General features: G+C 30.1%; 2 protein-coding genes across 5 annotated transcripts; one reads left to right on the top strand and one right to left on the bottom strand.

Moving 5' to 3' along the window:
• Positions 1-2,541: 2,541 nt before the first annotated feature.
• On the bottom strand, positions 2,542-5,248 carry LOC100816629 (uncharacterized). 4 transcript variants are annotated; one of them, XM_041014992.1, is made up of 4 exons: positions 5,096-5,243; positions 4,926-4,999; positions 3,719-4,392; positions 2,542-2,894 (listed from the first exon to the last, which is right to left on the bottom strand). In XM_041014992.1, the coding sequence occupies exons 3-4, from the start codon at positions 4,340-4,342 to the stop codon at positions 2,685-2,687; spliced, it is 834 nt and encodes a 277-aa protein (XP_040870926.1). In that variant the 5' UTR covers positions 4,343-4,392; positions 4,926-4,999; positions 5,096-5,243; the 3' UTR covers positions 2,542-2,684. The 4 variants fall into 4 exon arrangements, with proteins under 4 accessions (XP_040870926.1, XP_006578772.1, XP_003523209.1 ...); XM_006578709.4 differs by having other exon boundaries at positions 4,943-4,999; XM_003523161.5 differs by lacking the exon at positions 4,926-4,999 and having other exon boundaries at positions 5,096-5,248.
• Positions 5,249-11,209: 5,961 nt separating this feature from the next.
• LOC100816107 (small nuclear ribonucleoprotein E) lies at positions 11,210-12,651 on the top strand. Its single transcript, XM_003523160.5, has 6 exons — positions 11,210-11,358; positions 11,443-11,469; positions 11,570-11,632; positions 12,103-12,181; positions 12,262-12,307; positions 12,454-12,651. The coding sequence occupies exons 1-6, from the start codon at positions 11,317-11,319 to the stop codon at positions 12,461-12,463; spliced, it is 267 nt and encodes an 88-aa protein (XP_003523208.1). The 5' UTR covers positions 11,210-11,316; the 3' UTR covers positions 12,464-12,651.
• The last annotated feature ends 856 nt before the right edge of the window (positions 12,652-13,507 follow it).

Here is a 13,507-nt window from a genome sequence, read left to right as displayed (position 1 = left end):
TATACAATAATAATAAATAGAGCAAATAAGATTGTGTACATGGATGTACTTTTCTTGTCTATGTGTGATACATTTTACCTCAAATAGGTACTTTTCTTTATAATGTTAGATAGATATGAATTTGAGCATTTCTACAAACAATAAAAAAAAAGATTTTATTTAAAATAATTTCATATCTCTTTATCTTTATAAAAATAAAAATTATCTCATATCTTTTATTTTAAGAAGCTTTCCCTCATAAGACAAAAATAATTCACAATTAATCACATTATTAATTACGATAATTAATCATATGATCTGATCTTGATGTATAACAATAAAATATTATTCTTATTTTATGAACAACTTTCTCATTTATAAAATAATACTCTTTTTTTTATCTTAATTAGATCCTTATTGCTAGTAAAAAAATATAATAATATTTCACTAAAATATTTATTTGATTAAATTAAATTTTCTAATTTAATTATCAAATACATTATTTTCTTTTGCAAAGATTGAAACACTCGTTTGTGTGTGACCCGTAAGTTCAATACTAAACCGGTAGTAAATTGATCACTCTTTAAAGTCTGGATAGTAACATCTTTTAACTTCAACATAGGTGTCTAGTAACACTCCTTGTCTTGATAGTAACATCTTTTACCTTCAAGAACTAATAGAATATTTTCTTTCATCATTTATAGCTCAAGGTTAACTCTAGAGTATAATATTATTGTCAAACTCCAATAAGTAACACATTTAATCAATGAATGACTTGAAACTTTTTTCTTCTTTCATTCAATTGTCCTAACTAAGGTCTTAATTCTCTCATAGAGCTCAAACACATTACCTAGAGTTGATTGATTTCTTCTTAATTAATCATTAATTCTACACGTTTTAATTATATTCAATATTCATTCAACTAGTACCCCAAGGAATTAGTTGCCCAAAATTAAAGTATAACAAATAACTTGTTAACTACTATGATAATCTCATGTTAAAATAAACTATTATATTTAAATTCTTATTGACATATCAATGTTATATTAACTACTAAGAATTTTTACTTAAGTTAGTTCAACGATGACATTGACAAATACATCATCTATATATGCAATTTAATAAATGAGATTTATTAATTTTTATCCAATAAAGATCATTACATATATATTGATATATCAGAATTATTGATGTCTTATTCACAATAATCTTACGATAAAGAATAGTTTATATTAAAGTTATAAAAGACTTTTTCCTCATTATCATAATCTCTATGATGATAACAAAATTTTAATCAAAAACTTGTCAAATTAACAATTTAATAAAACAATAAATATAATAATAAAATAAAAAATAACTTTTTACTAAAATTAATAACATAATTAAATTATGCGCATACATATTTATTCCCAAAATCCTGACGTTTCCGCCTGAACCTTACTGAAATGGTTAATCTGTGGGAAAATGAAGGATTTAGGACTATGGGGAATTCTTGGTTCCCAACAGAAGGTGATGGGGTGGTTAATTTTGTTGGACAAATGACAAATGGACACGATTGAAGGATACCAAGTGAAGCCAGAATTCATCCCCATGTTAAGAAAAATTCTCAGCAAGCATGGAGATGTCATGGAGATGTTTTTAAGGATTCCATGGTATTCACAACGTTACTCCGGTCAGTATTCTCAGAGGTGATATGAGATGTTTTTAAGGACTCTATGTGGCATCATCTTAGAATTGCAAGACAAAGGTCTCGATAAGATCACAGAAGATGAGCTGCGTAACATGTTTGGTGTTGCAAATGAAATAAAAAATATGAAAGTGAACACTGAGTGGCTTTTCCTGAGACTGGAAGAGATACTCGAGGCAAGGCAAATTCTCGGACAATCTGGCATTCTAAAAGAGGAAAAAGATAACAACAGAAAGGTCATTGAAACTGCCAAAAGAAAATAGAAAGAATGTGAAGCAGAAAAGAAAGCAGTGGAAGCAAAGTTTCGATTAATATGTGATAAAATACGTTGTAAAGAGATTGCTAGCAAGGAGAAACTGGCTAGAGAAGAGGACGAGTCTGCTAGGATATCTGAAACTACCATGAATGCTAAATCTAAAATTAGACGCTTTGTTAATTACTCTTCAGCAGATGGTTTGTTTTAGTTTTTCTTTTTTTCTCCCTCCCTCTCCTTTCTCCATGGTAGTGATTTTAAGATTATTTATTGAGTTATCTTTGTTGGATGTTCATCTCTAGAGATATATTGGTTGGTCAAATTATGTATTTAGTGCTCTCTATATAAAAAAAAAAGCCCTATCCTTTTGTTGTTCTTACAATGAACTAGCTTCTGACTTTGTGTAATTATCAATCTACTCTGCTTTCTTCATCTTCTTCTTGAGCGACATAATCAATGACATGAGAAATAAAGAGTTGCACATGAAAATATTCTAAAATGGATGCAGCTGGCACTGAATTTTTTTTATCCTATAAAAGATGGTTATTGTTAATATTGAACAAAGGGGAGAAGAGTCGAAGAAATCTCCAAATTTTAAATTAACCTGTATGACACATAAAACTAATCCAAAAACCATATGTAGTTTCATAATGTAACGGAGAGCCATCATCATACACATTCATTACCATTTTCTAAGAAAAGAAAAAAAGAATGCTGAAAGTGTTTCAAATTGTAAGTGAAGTCACATTGGTTATAGCTCTGTAATTAATCTTTCTTTTCTGATAATTGAGTTTTGTTGACAACCACAGGTCTTTTATCCTCTGCAGACTTAGCATAGATCTCTCCCTTGTCTTGGAAATACCTCTCAAAAGCTCTTGGAAGGAACCTGGGTATCAAGAACCCAAACAGATTGATGGAGAAATAAGCCAGATTTGCCACTGCCAGACCCTTCCCGAACCAATACCATGCCAGGTCCTGCATGCATTGCAACATTACCAATTCATTCATTAGTCATAGGTTGAATTTGAAGTAAATATCTATGTGTCTCAATTCTGATATACACAACTCTTCACTCTTGGATCAGATAAAATTGAAGTGAGTCTGACTAAATAATTAATAAATAAAACTCATCAAATACTAGGTGGAACTGCATTATTTAGTTGAATCCAAATGATCGAAATGAATTTCATCCGACGATTGATTTCATTAACCATTGACTTCATCACTAAAATCCCTTTCACAAGTGGACGTCCTACATTGTTTAGTTTTTTTTTTTTTAAGCAAAAAAAAGGAAAGGAGAAGCATCACAATAGGGGCAACAATCCCAACTAGGTTGTCTCTCCCACCCCTAATGATCCTATGCCCTCCAAACCTAAAATATTATTGTATCTACATTGTTTATGTTTAGTGGAACCCAAATAGAAAGTGAATGATACAAGGATGAAATGTTGTGCATATATTTCATGAATTTAATTTAAGAGGATCCTCTTTTAATTAAAATCCACTAAGTTAAAAATTCAATCATATATGAGTATGTAGGGTAAGTTTACTGATTTCATAATGACCACCTAAAAAGTATTTCTAAAAAAAAACCATTTATGATCAAACTCATACTTCATCTCATTACAATTTTAATGAGAGTGGTGGTGATATATGGACACCTCCACATGTTATACCTATGATAATCTCTCCTCTCTCTCTAGATGTCAATTAATCACATGTTATACCACTATTTTTCCTTTTAAATCAGCCTGAGTTATAAGGGCTAAGTTTGTTATCATTTGTTGCTAGAAAATTACCTGAAATGTGGCATTGACAGGCAGAGTCTTGTTGAGCCAGACATCATGAATCCAATCAATATCCACAAAGATCCTCCGCACTGTATAGATCATCGGCACCAACGCCCTCACCGGTGGGGAAAACATAGACAACCCACCGATGATGTTCTCAGTAAGTATCTGAAACGACAGCAAGAACAAGTGCGGGGTGGCAGAACGAACAGCATGCTCATCCCCTCTTGCAAACCCTCCAAGCACGTAAGCCAGCGGCAAGAAGAGTCCCACAGTGATCCCAACAACGACATACATTCGGAACAATCTGCCCCCTTTGAAGATCTCAGTCCCCGAGTCGTGTAACGAACGCGTTGAAGAAGAAGATGACGATGGAAATGCGAATAGCGAGAGTGCCAAGATGTATGCAGAGGCAAGTGCAGGGAACACTAGGTCAAGGAGTGGGACAAGGCCACTTGCTGAGAACACCAAGATGAAAGCGACAAGCTGAAGCTCTATCACGCGAAGTGAACCCATCATGCCACCAATTGGTGCCTGTTCTGTTCGCGGTTTAGGCTTTGTGCCTGCTTGAGGCACGTTTTGTTCTCCCACTGATGCCGGTGGATGAGACACTGCTAGAGACACACCTGACATCTTCTTTTCACTCACCTTGAGCTTTTAGGTTATGTTCTTAGACACCAAAACTGCCAACAAAATTAAACAAGCATGTTGCATAAACATCTGAGTCACAACACACAACTAACATCAATAATAGCAAAAGACATGACAAAACTTGTATGTGTGTGTTTGATTAGAGTTCCAAAGAGCAGATGAGTCAAAAACTCTGAATTGTTTACTTTTCTTGCATGAGAATGTATTCTCGTTCAACCTATACTCACTATATAGTTCCTAAAATGTTGTTTGTGCTCTTCTCTGATTAGACTTAGAATTTCATCGATACTTTATAAGCTCCACCATTCTTTAATACAATTTTTTTTATTAAACTTATCATCGAGACAAAACTCTAACAGTAGACAGGCAGATTATCTAGGTGAAACTTTAATTTTGATTCAAGAACAAAATAAACAACACTTATAGAACTATATTTTTGTCCTACTGATAAAATGCATGCATTTGAGGGACTATTATAAATTTACCACAAATTGAATTTCTATCAAGCTATATGAAAATTAAGGTGGTTGCTAAATAAAGTCGATACAATTTAGAGCTAATTAACTGGACATATATACCCACTTTCAAAAAGGTGGGGAAGATGAGGAAGACTTGATAAGGAGGAGAATTCAAAGATTGCTGTTGGCAATACAGAGAAAATTAAGTTAATGGGAGCAAAGAAAAGATAAAATGAAGAGACAAATTGAATCTAATAAGATGAGATCTTAGTCTTACAACTAAAATGGACGAGAAAGAGGAAGAGGAAGGAGTGTTGATTCAAATGAAGCGTAGGCGATGAAAGAGACGAAGCAAAAGATATCGATATGTGTTGATGAGTGAATGATCCCAAATTGGTGCACAAGACATAAAAGAACCATGCACTGCCCTAAGACACGCGAACCAATAGCAACGTTGTAACGTGGAATGTAGCATGCACGACACTTGTTTCTCTTATACCTTGAGTGTCCAATGCTCTACACGTGTTACTTTCATTTTCTTTTTCTTAAAGTGGTGTTACATTCTAGTTTTGTTTTTAGGTGTGGCATTCTAGTTTTAGCTAGCATATTTTGTCATTTTATTAGCTAGGAAAACTTCTTTCACCAACCCCCCTCTTCCTTATCGTTTACGCTCGAGATTTTAATCTTTTAAATTTTAAAATAATGATTGGTGATAAAGAAAAAAGGAAGGAAAAATGAGTTTCGGCATATTTAAGATGATTTTTTTAAATACAAATTTAAGTCAATTTTTTTATTGTTATGTTTTGGCACGAAATGTTTTTCAATAATAAATAATTTTTTGTTTGGTATATGTTATATGATTTTAAAAAATATTTATCTGTTTTTATTTTATTAGAGAATAAAAACACAAGAAACTTACGCCATTTCTTAAATAAGTGTTTTTATTTTATAGACAATAAAGGATAATATCATGGGACACATATTTGTGGGGGAGAAACATAAATATGCAAAACTATTGAATTTCATGAAAAATCAGAGAAAAGAATTGAACATGGAAAAAGAACAAAACGAGTTAAACTTTTTTACCAAGATCAATACCAAAAGAGTTTTGATACGTCACCGAATTGACTATATCTATCTTACAGAGTATCTTAATCTTATACGGACCTTTTTTCGGTGCCTTTACTCTCTTTTTTTTCCTCTTGTTCCTAACGGGTACTCGTATTCTTCGAAAGTTCAGTTATCCTTATTGCTATTTACTAACAACATAACAATAACAATATATTACAAAAAATAAATGTTATACCGAAGGTGCTTAATATTTTTCTTCTAACTTAGAAGAATACGAATTAGAATGCAATTCTGGAACGGTTGAATTGAAGTTAGAGCAGTGTTTTTTCTTTTAAACTGTAAGTTAGAGCAGTGTTGATAACAAAAATTTAGATTAAAGCAGCAAGAGCATAAAACTATAGCAAAAATTACTGTTATCTTTTTTTACAAAAAAAATGTTTTATCTTTTCTTTTTTACAAAAAGAAACAATTGTTCGCCATATGAGATTTATTGAAAATTTCAATAATAAAATGAAAAATATAGGCTTAAATTGTTTTTCCTATTTATAATATTTCTTTTTCAGTTTATTATCTAAAAAATATTTTTTTTACTACCAAATATTTTTAAACTTTTGGTATATGTCATTAATTTTATTATTTTAAATGATGCCATATCAAGTTAATAAAATATTACGTTAAATAATGATGTAACAAGTTATCTTAGTAACGGAAAAATAAATATATTATAAATATGAAAAATATATTTGAGTTAAAATAATATATATATATATATATATATATATATATATATATGAAAGATAATTTTTATCATTTTTTTTAATTTCTAATTATCAAATTGAGTTAAATCAAACTTAAATTTTAAGATGATATTATAATTTATCCTTTGAAACTTTAGTCTATGATAATGCTTGTTCACTCATTTTATTTAATTTTTCTTTTTCTTAAATAAGTAACTGGGCCAAACATCTGTTCATCTTTATTGAAAAGACCATTTCTTTTATTGAACGAGGTAAGTGATGCTAAATTGCTAATCAATTTCTAGGTCATGTTACTCGTAAATGTAAAGGTCGTATGCTGTGAAAACAGAGCCAATTAACGCCACTCAACTTGTCGTAGTACAAATTTGTTTGAAGTTTCTTTACAAGTTGCTACCATGGCTGGTACTCAAAACAGATGTGCATGTGTCATTGAAACTTGTGGTGAACAAAGAGACTCACAAAGTCTTGTTTGCTCAAGCAGGGGAAGGACTTCGTGGACGTGTTATTTAACTTCTTAACACTGCCTTTAGGAACCATTGCAACTCGACGAGTGTCTTGGGGAACAGACATGCAAAGAAATGTTATTGCAACCAAGGAATTCATCAGAAGATTATTGTAACAATCTTAAGCTTAACATTGATGACACTGATCCCAAAAAGTACTTCGTATGTACCAAGTTTGATAACATCCACTACAGTCATCACTATGCACAACTAAAGCAAATTGTAGATGTGGGAATCCTTTGACCCGTACAGTTTTTTTTGAAACATTTCGGTAATGGATTTGTCGACGCTGTTGCGTCTTTTCTCATTACTGATGATCTGATCGTCATGCCAAACTCTGTGGATTATACTACAACCTTTTCTCTGCTCCAAAATTTTGGAATAACAAGCTGAGGTTCAGTCAAAGAAATGACTGTGAGGTTTTGTATTTACAGTTCTGTTTCACAAATGATTCCGTTATGTTTATCAAGGAACGTATACTTCAGTCTTAAAAAACTTTAAAGGCGTCCAAGCTATTTTAGAATGAAGATATATATATATATATATATGATGAAGTATCTCAAACTACTTGTGTCCATGTTTGGAAAACAAATATATGTATGAATGATCTCCAATAGGTTTAAATTCCTCTTTGCATCAGTTTAAGACTTGTTAGTTGGTTTACCCTTAATGTAATTCACACAAGTCTCAAAATCAATAAAATCTAAAGTACTAAGTATCTCACTATTTACTAATAGCCTAATTCACTCAATGGAGATGTGTCTCAATCTCCGGTGTCATAACATAGAAGAATCATCATTTAGAATACATCATTTTAACCTAGCAAAAATATGCATAGAATTATAAGCAACAACATTTTGTAAATTAATAGAGTAAAGACCATCGCATAGTTCACAAAAACCAACAATTTTATATTTTTTCAAATAAAAGTTTAAAAAACACAATAATTATAAAAGAGTTGGTACAATTTAGTGGTTATTTCTTCTTTAAGAATATACAACTACATTGGTTTGAATCATCTTTGGACCAAAACTGAACTTTTTTTTTAAATTATTAACTAAAAGGAAAATGCTAAAAAAGAGTCAGTGAGAATCAAACTCATGTCAAGAACATAAAGGAAAAACACCTTAGTCACTGTAATGCGTTCGATCTTCAACATCCAGGTCATTCTAACTCGGTTGAGACCCACGAATCGGATTAAAAACCCAATGGTTTATTAGCATTTTTTCACACCAAAAATAACGCTTTAAAACACGTAAAGGTTAGAAAAATGATTTCCATTTAATTTTTGACTTTAGTTTGAATTAAAATACTCAAAAACATAAAGCTCATATTCTAAAAATATCAAATTAAGGAAGGCAGAGGCATATAGAAGGCTCTGATACCAAATGAAACACTAAATGTAATCCAAACATGTTAAAAATCAAATAAACACATTCAAATCAAACTAAAAGCATAAGCGATATCATATCGAAAACTAATCTCCAACCAATGCAAAGCTCGCACGTACGCAACCCCATTCAGTTTCGACTTTTCTAAATGTTCACTAACTCAACACGAAGATGTTTCGTTTCTGAAGGAGTAGTCAACTTAGTGATCTAAAATAATGAATAATATGTCTTGTATAGAACTCTTTCTATCATGGAGTTCAAAACATGGAGATATATGTGAGAATCATAAAATCCACACACGATCTAATTCTGAATGTTAACATTAATATGAGTTTGAATATAGGTTGAAAAATAAATCACATACAATAACACATTTCATATAATCATTTCTACTCACTTTAAATTAAAACAAAAAAATATTTGTTTCCTAAAATATTGGAAACTACCAACAATTACTACTTTTGTTTACATTGATTTTGGTTACCCAAAGTTTGGAATTTAGATTTTGGCTTGTGGTCATGTCTTAGGTTTTGCCTTTGTTAGTGAATTACGCATAAACTCAAAAAAAATCTCAATTAAAATTAATATGAGACTAGTGAACTACTATAAAAGTAGATATTATGACAAATATTAGATGCATTTAATTTTTAAATGAACTTATCAGGTAATACTTTATGCTCTTAAAGTTGTATAGGCAAGTTATAAAAAATCAAATTGGATTAATTATTCTTTTTTTATAAATGGAAATAATTATCTTCAAAAATAAGATTTGGATATTTTATTGGCTTTATTAGTCCTTTTTCCTTAAATGAAAATTATTAATTTATTATCATCCATGTCGATGATGTCATTCAATTGTTTCTCATCACAAAATAGAATTTGTAAGATGTATGTTAATTTTACTTTTTAAATTTATTTTTCAAATGAAAATAATATTATTTTCACATTTTCTTTTAAATTATTAAAGATTTCACATGTACCAATAATAAATTCAAATTAAAGTGTACAATTAAAAAAATAATAAATTAAAATGCAAAAAAAATAAGGTTATAAAAATGAAATGAAAAAAAATATGTTGAGAAATCAATGCATAGGCCACTGATCCAACTTTGGAGAACATAAATTTAAATTTTTTAAGCTCCACTTTGCAAATCAGGGTATGGGAAACCAATTTCTCACCCAAGTAGGGGTGACAAAATGGGTTATCCCATCCTATTATGCCACCAACCCGCTAAAAATGGGTTAATCCATTCCTTTCCACATTTGTTATGAGTCAGAAGTGACAGTTTATCTCGTTTTTAGTTGAATTGGTTTGTCAAGACTAAAATATTAACAAAAAAATAAGTAATAAATATATTGTAATTGATTTTAATTAATTTTATTTTTTATAAATATTAAATAATAAATACTTCTAAAAAAATTGAATGTATTGCCTCAAACTTTTTAATAACAATTTAATTAGACAAAATATAAATTAATTAAAAACTAATAATATATGTATAAAATATCAAAATAAATTTTATTTCTTTTAATAAAAGATAGGTTAGTGGAATGAATCGTCTCGTTTTTCTCTCAACTTATTTTTTGACGGACCAAAACAAGGCGAGTTAAAGTGAGTTGACAAGTTGAAAACCTCAACCTAACTGGCCAAAACAGTTTGATCCGATAGATCCAACACATTTTGCCACCCCTAATCCCAATAGTGTTTTTTTTTATCATTTATGTAAATAATTTTGCACTAGTATTATTTTTTTTTTTGTATTTTTGAGATAAAAAACTCGATTTATATAATTTATGGTTGCTTATGAGTAAAAAAATATTTTCTTACCATTTAAATACTATTTAAGCATGATTATTTAAGAGTTGCTTGAAATGTGTATGAATTGCTTAACATTTTTTTGAAAGGCCAATATTAGTTGTTAATTTGTTAATAAGAAAGATTCAAACCCACAACATCTTTCTTTTTCTTCTCCCTTCAATCATCAAACCAACTTTATAACTTTCATGAATTATTTTTTTGTTATTGACAATGATTGGTTTTGTTAGAAATGTTCATTGGAAAATTTGAACCTACAACTTTTTTTCCTTCCTTCTCTTTTTACCACTTTTTCTCAACATTAAATCAATCTTATATCTTGATCCCCTTGAATTGTTTAAATATGGTGTAACATTATATGAGTCAATCAACATGCTCTTAAGAGCTCAAAATGAATTGTTTGAATTGCATCCATTGAAAATGTTCTTAGCATTTTCTCATATTCAATGATATTATTTTTAAAATATGTTTCGTTTAATTAAAGTTATTGAATAATTGAGGTATTTTTAAGTGATATAAATATATAATCTAAGAGGACAAAATTTCTTTCATTTTCATATATAAAATACAATATAATTTTAAATATTATTTTTATTTTATGAAATTATACTCTTTTAGTTATTATAAAAATTGAATTTGTTTTTAATTATTATATTTAATAAAAGTGATGCAATTTTTTTATTTAAGGTTAAAATATATACAATAAACATTTTTTAAGATAATTAAAACTAAACAACTACTATAATATATTTAATTTTTTATTATAAATTTATAAATTATAAATTTGTACTATTTTTTATTTTGTTTATTTTTTCTAATTTTTTTTAATAAAACCCAAACTATAAAAGTCCTAGCTAATGCCCACTTATTGTTAGTTGTCTGCAACAGAGTAAGAGGGCAAAACCCTAGCTTTAGTGTCTTCCCGCCCATCTCTTGCAATCTCATAGATTTTAGCAGCCATGGCGAGTACCAAAGTTCAGAGGGTTATGACCCAACCTATTGTATGATTCTCACACACTCTTTCACTCTCGATTTTGTTAATTCTAACCCTAACCTACCCTCATTCCTTTTCTTGATTTTTTCAGAACTTGATTTTCAGGTTTCTTCAGAGCGTAAGTCTTCACCTACTCTCATTCTCGTTGATAATTCCTTCTGCATTTCCCCTAATTTTTTTTTGACTTTGTTTTCTTTCTCTAATTGTAATTTATGCAGAAAGCGCGCATCCAGATTTGGCTCTTTGAGCAAAAGGATTTGAGGATTGAAGGCCGAATCATTGTGAGTCTTGTTTTGTATGCTTCTTTGTTACATCGGTGCTCATCATCAAAATTGTGTTTTGTCGACTTTAACATGTGATTTTTTTTATTTATAATTCGTCTGTGACTTTATATGAGCGCCGTGATCATCAGTTGATTGGATTGTGAGGGAATTTAGTTTAATGGTGGTGTTTTGTTTTTTTAAAATCTTACAAAATTTTATAGTCATACACTTAAAATTAACCTACGGAATTTATTCCATATGTCCAAAAAGCGTGGATTTTCCTCATGCACTCTGTGATATAAGCTGATATCTAAAACAGTGTGATCTAAAATTTGTTGACTCTTGGATTTTTTGTGAACTTTTTTGTTCTTGGGTAGGGGAATGTGAATGAATGGTGGTAATTGTTGTAGACAGCGTACCCTTGTTAAAAATATTGATCATTTGAGCTGATAGTTAAGGATAATGTGATTTTATTGTTTTCCAAACAGGGTTTTGATGAATACATGAATTTGGTTCTTGATGATGCTGAAGAAGTGAACGTCAAGAAGAAAAGCAGAAAGACATTAGGTATGCTACAGTTTCTCAAATATTGTTCTATTTGCCTTTTGCAACTTGTGCATTTTCTGAAGGATTTATTTTTTGATTAGGGAGGATCCTTCTTAAAGGAGACAACATAACCTTGATGATGAACACGTAAGTGAAAGTACTTTTACATTTCTCATGATGAAGACTTAAATGAAATCATAATTGTACTTTTATCTTTCTCATGATTTTCTTTTTCTTTTTTGAAAAGAATAAGTGAAATAATTCTCTTACAAGTTTTCTTTTCGAAATTCCAGGGGGAAATGATGAACAACGCTGGCACAGTTGTAAACACTGTTCCTATCCAACAGGAGAGAAAAAAATATCTTTCCTTTTCCAGTTTAATTACTGTTTCTCTTGTTGAAATCTTGAATATGTTGTGAGAGAAATATTATCATGCATGAATCTGTGAATTTTTAATACACTAGATGAATTCTTAGTTGAGCAGTTTAACATATTATATTGCCTTCAGTTTGCCTCTATTATCCCGATTCCTGCCTGGAAGCTGATGTTTTATGATTGAGGAAGTATAGCATCAATATTACAACCTTCCCCTCATTTATTAGATTTCTCCTTTTATTATGTTTATAGCCATCTTACGTACAGGGTTTTGAGTAGCATGCTATAGCGGCGTAGGGCTGCGACGGAATAGTAAACGAATTAGTGGCTGTCATGAATAGGATAATGGCACTGTTGGATGATTCACTCTTTCTCAAAGAATTCACTCCGTATAACTTAAATTTCAATTTGAAAACACAACTATATGAATACAAACACACATCGCTAGCCACGGTTATTTTAAGTTAGATTTAGTTATCAAACTCATTTTAATTCATAATTTGAACCCTACTAGTTTGCGTACTCCTGTTTACATTAAAAATATATGATCTATATATTTTTTTTATGTCCTATTGCAAATCTTATCTGAATAGTTGGATAATATAATTCAGACCGATAGATGGTATCAAAAAGTCAACGGATTAAATATATTCATCTCCAAACATTTGGGAAGGCAATATAATAGTAGACTAACAGACTTGTTAGTAGTGACCATAACTATTTATGTATTATAAAATACATAAATAAATTACAAGAAAATAGATAATAAGAATTTTATAATCAACTTTTTAAGTTAAGGTGTTGTCGTAGTTTGAGGTTCATACAGAACGTAACGGATTTTAGTTGATGCTTATTTTAACTCACCACCCATTTTATTAAATCCAATCAAATGCAAACGGCCAGGCTATTTTCAACTGTTGTGAATTCTGTATGGAAAATATCACTTGTATTCGTGTTTCACCAGCTTATTTA

Source organism: Glycine max, chromosome 4, assembly GCF_000004515.6.
Source record: "Glycine max cultivar Williams 82 chromosome 4, Glycine_max_v4.0, whole genome shotgun sequence".
NCBI classification, from domain to species: Eukaryota; Viridiplantae; Streptophyta; class Magnoliopsida; order Fabales; family Fabaceae; genus Glycine; species Glycine max.
Note: the sequence above shows the minus strand (reverse complement) of the source record. Positions and strands in the feature narration are given on the sequence as shown.

Excerpts from the sequence above, each read along its gene's own strand:
- LOC100816107 (XM_003523160.5), top strand. The coding sequence starts at position 11,317 with ATGGCGAGTACCAAAGTTCAGAGGGTTATGACCCAACCTATT. Across the intron at positions 11,633-12,102 it reads GGATTGAAGGCCGAATCATT|GGTTTTGATGAATACATGAA; the intron begins GTGAGTCTTGTT and ends TTTTCCAAACAG. Across the intron at positions 12,182-12,261 it reads GAAAAGCAGAAAGACATTAG|GGAGGATCCTTCTTAAAGGA; the intron begins GTATGCTACAGT and ends TTTTTTGATTAG.
- LOC100816629 (XM_003523161.5), bottom strand. The coding sequence starts at position 4,342 with ATGTCAGGTGTGTCTCTAGCAGTGTCTCATCCACCGGCATCAGTGGGA. Across the intron at positions 2,895-3,718 it reads CTGTCAATGCCACATTTCAG|GACCTGGCATGGTATTGGTT; the intron begins GTAATTTTCTAG and ends CAATGCATGCAG.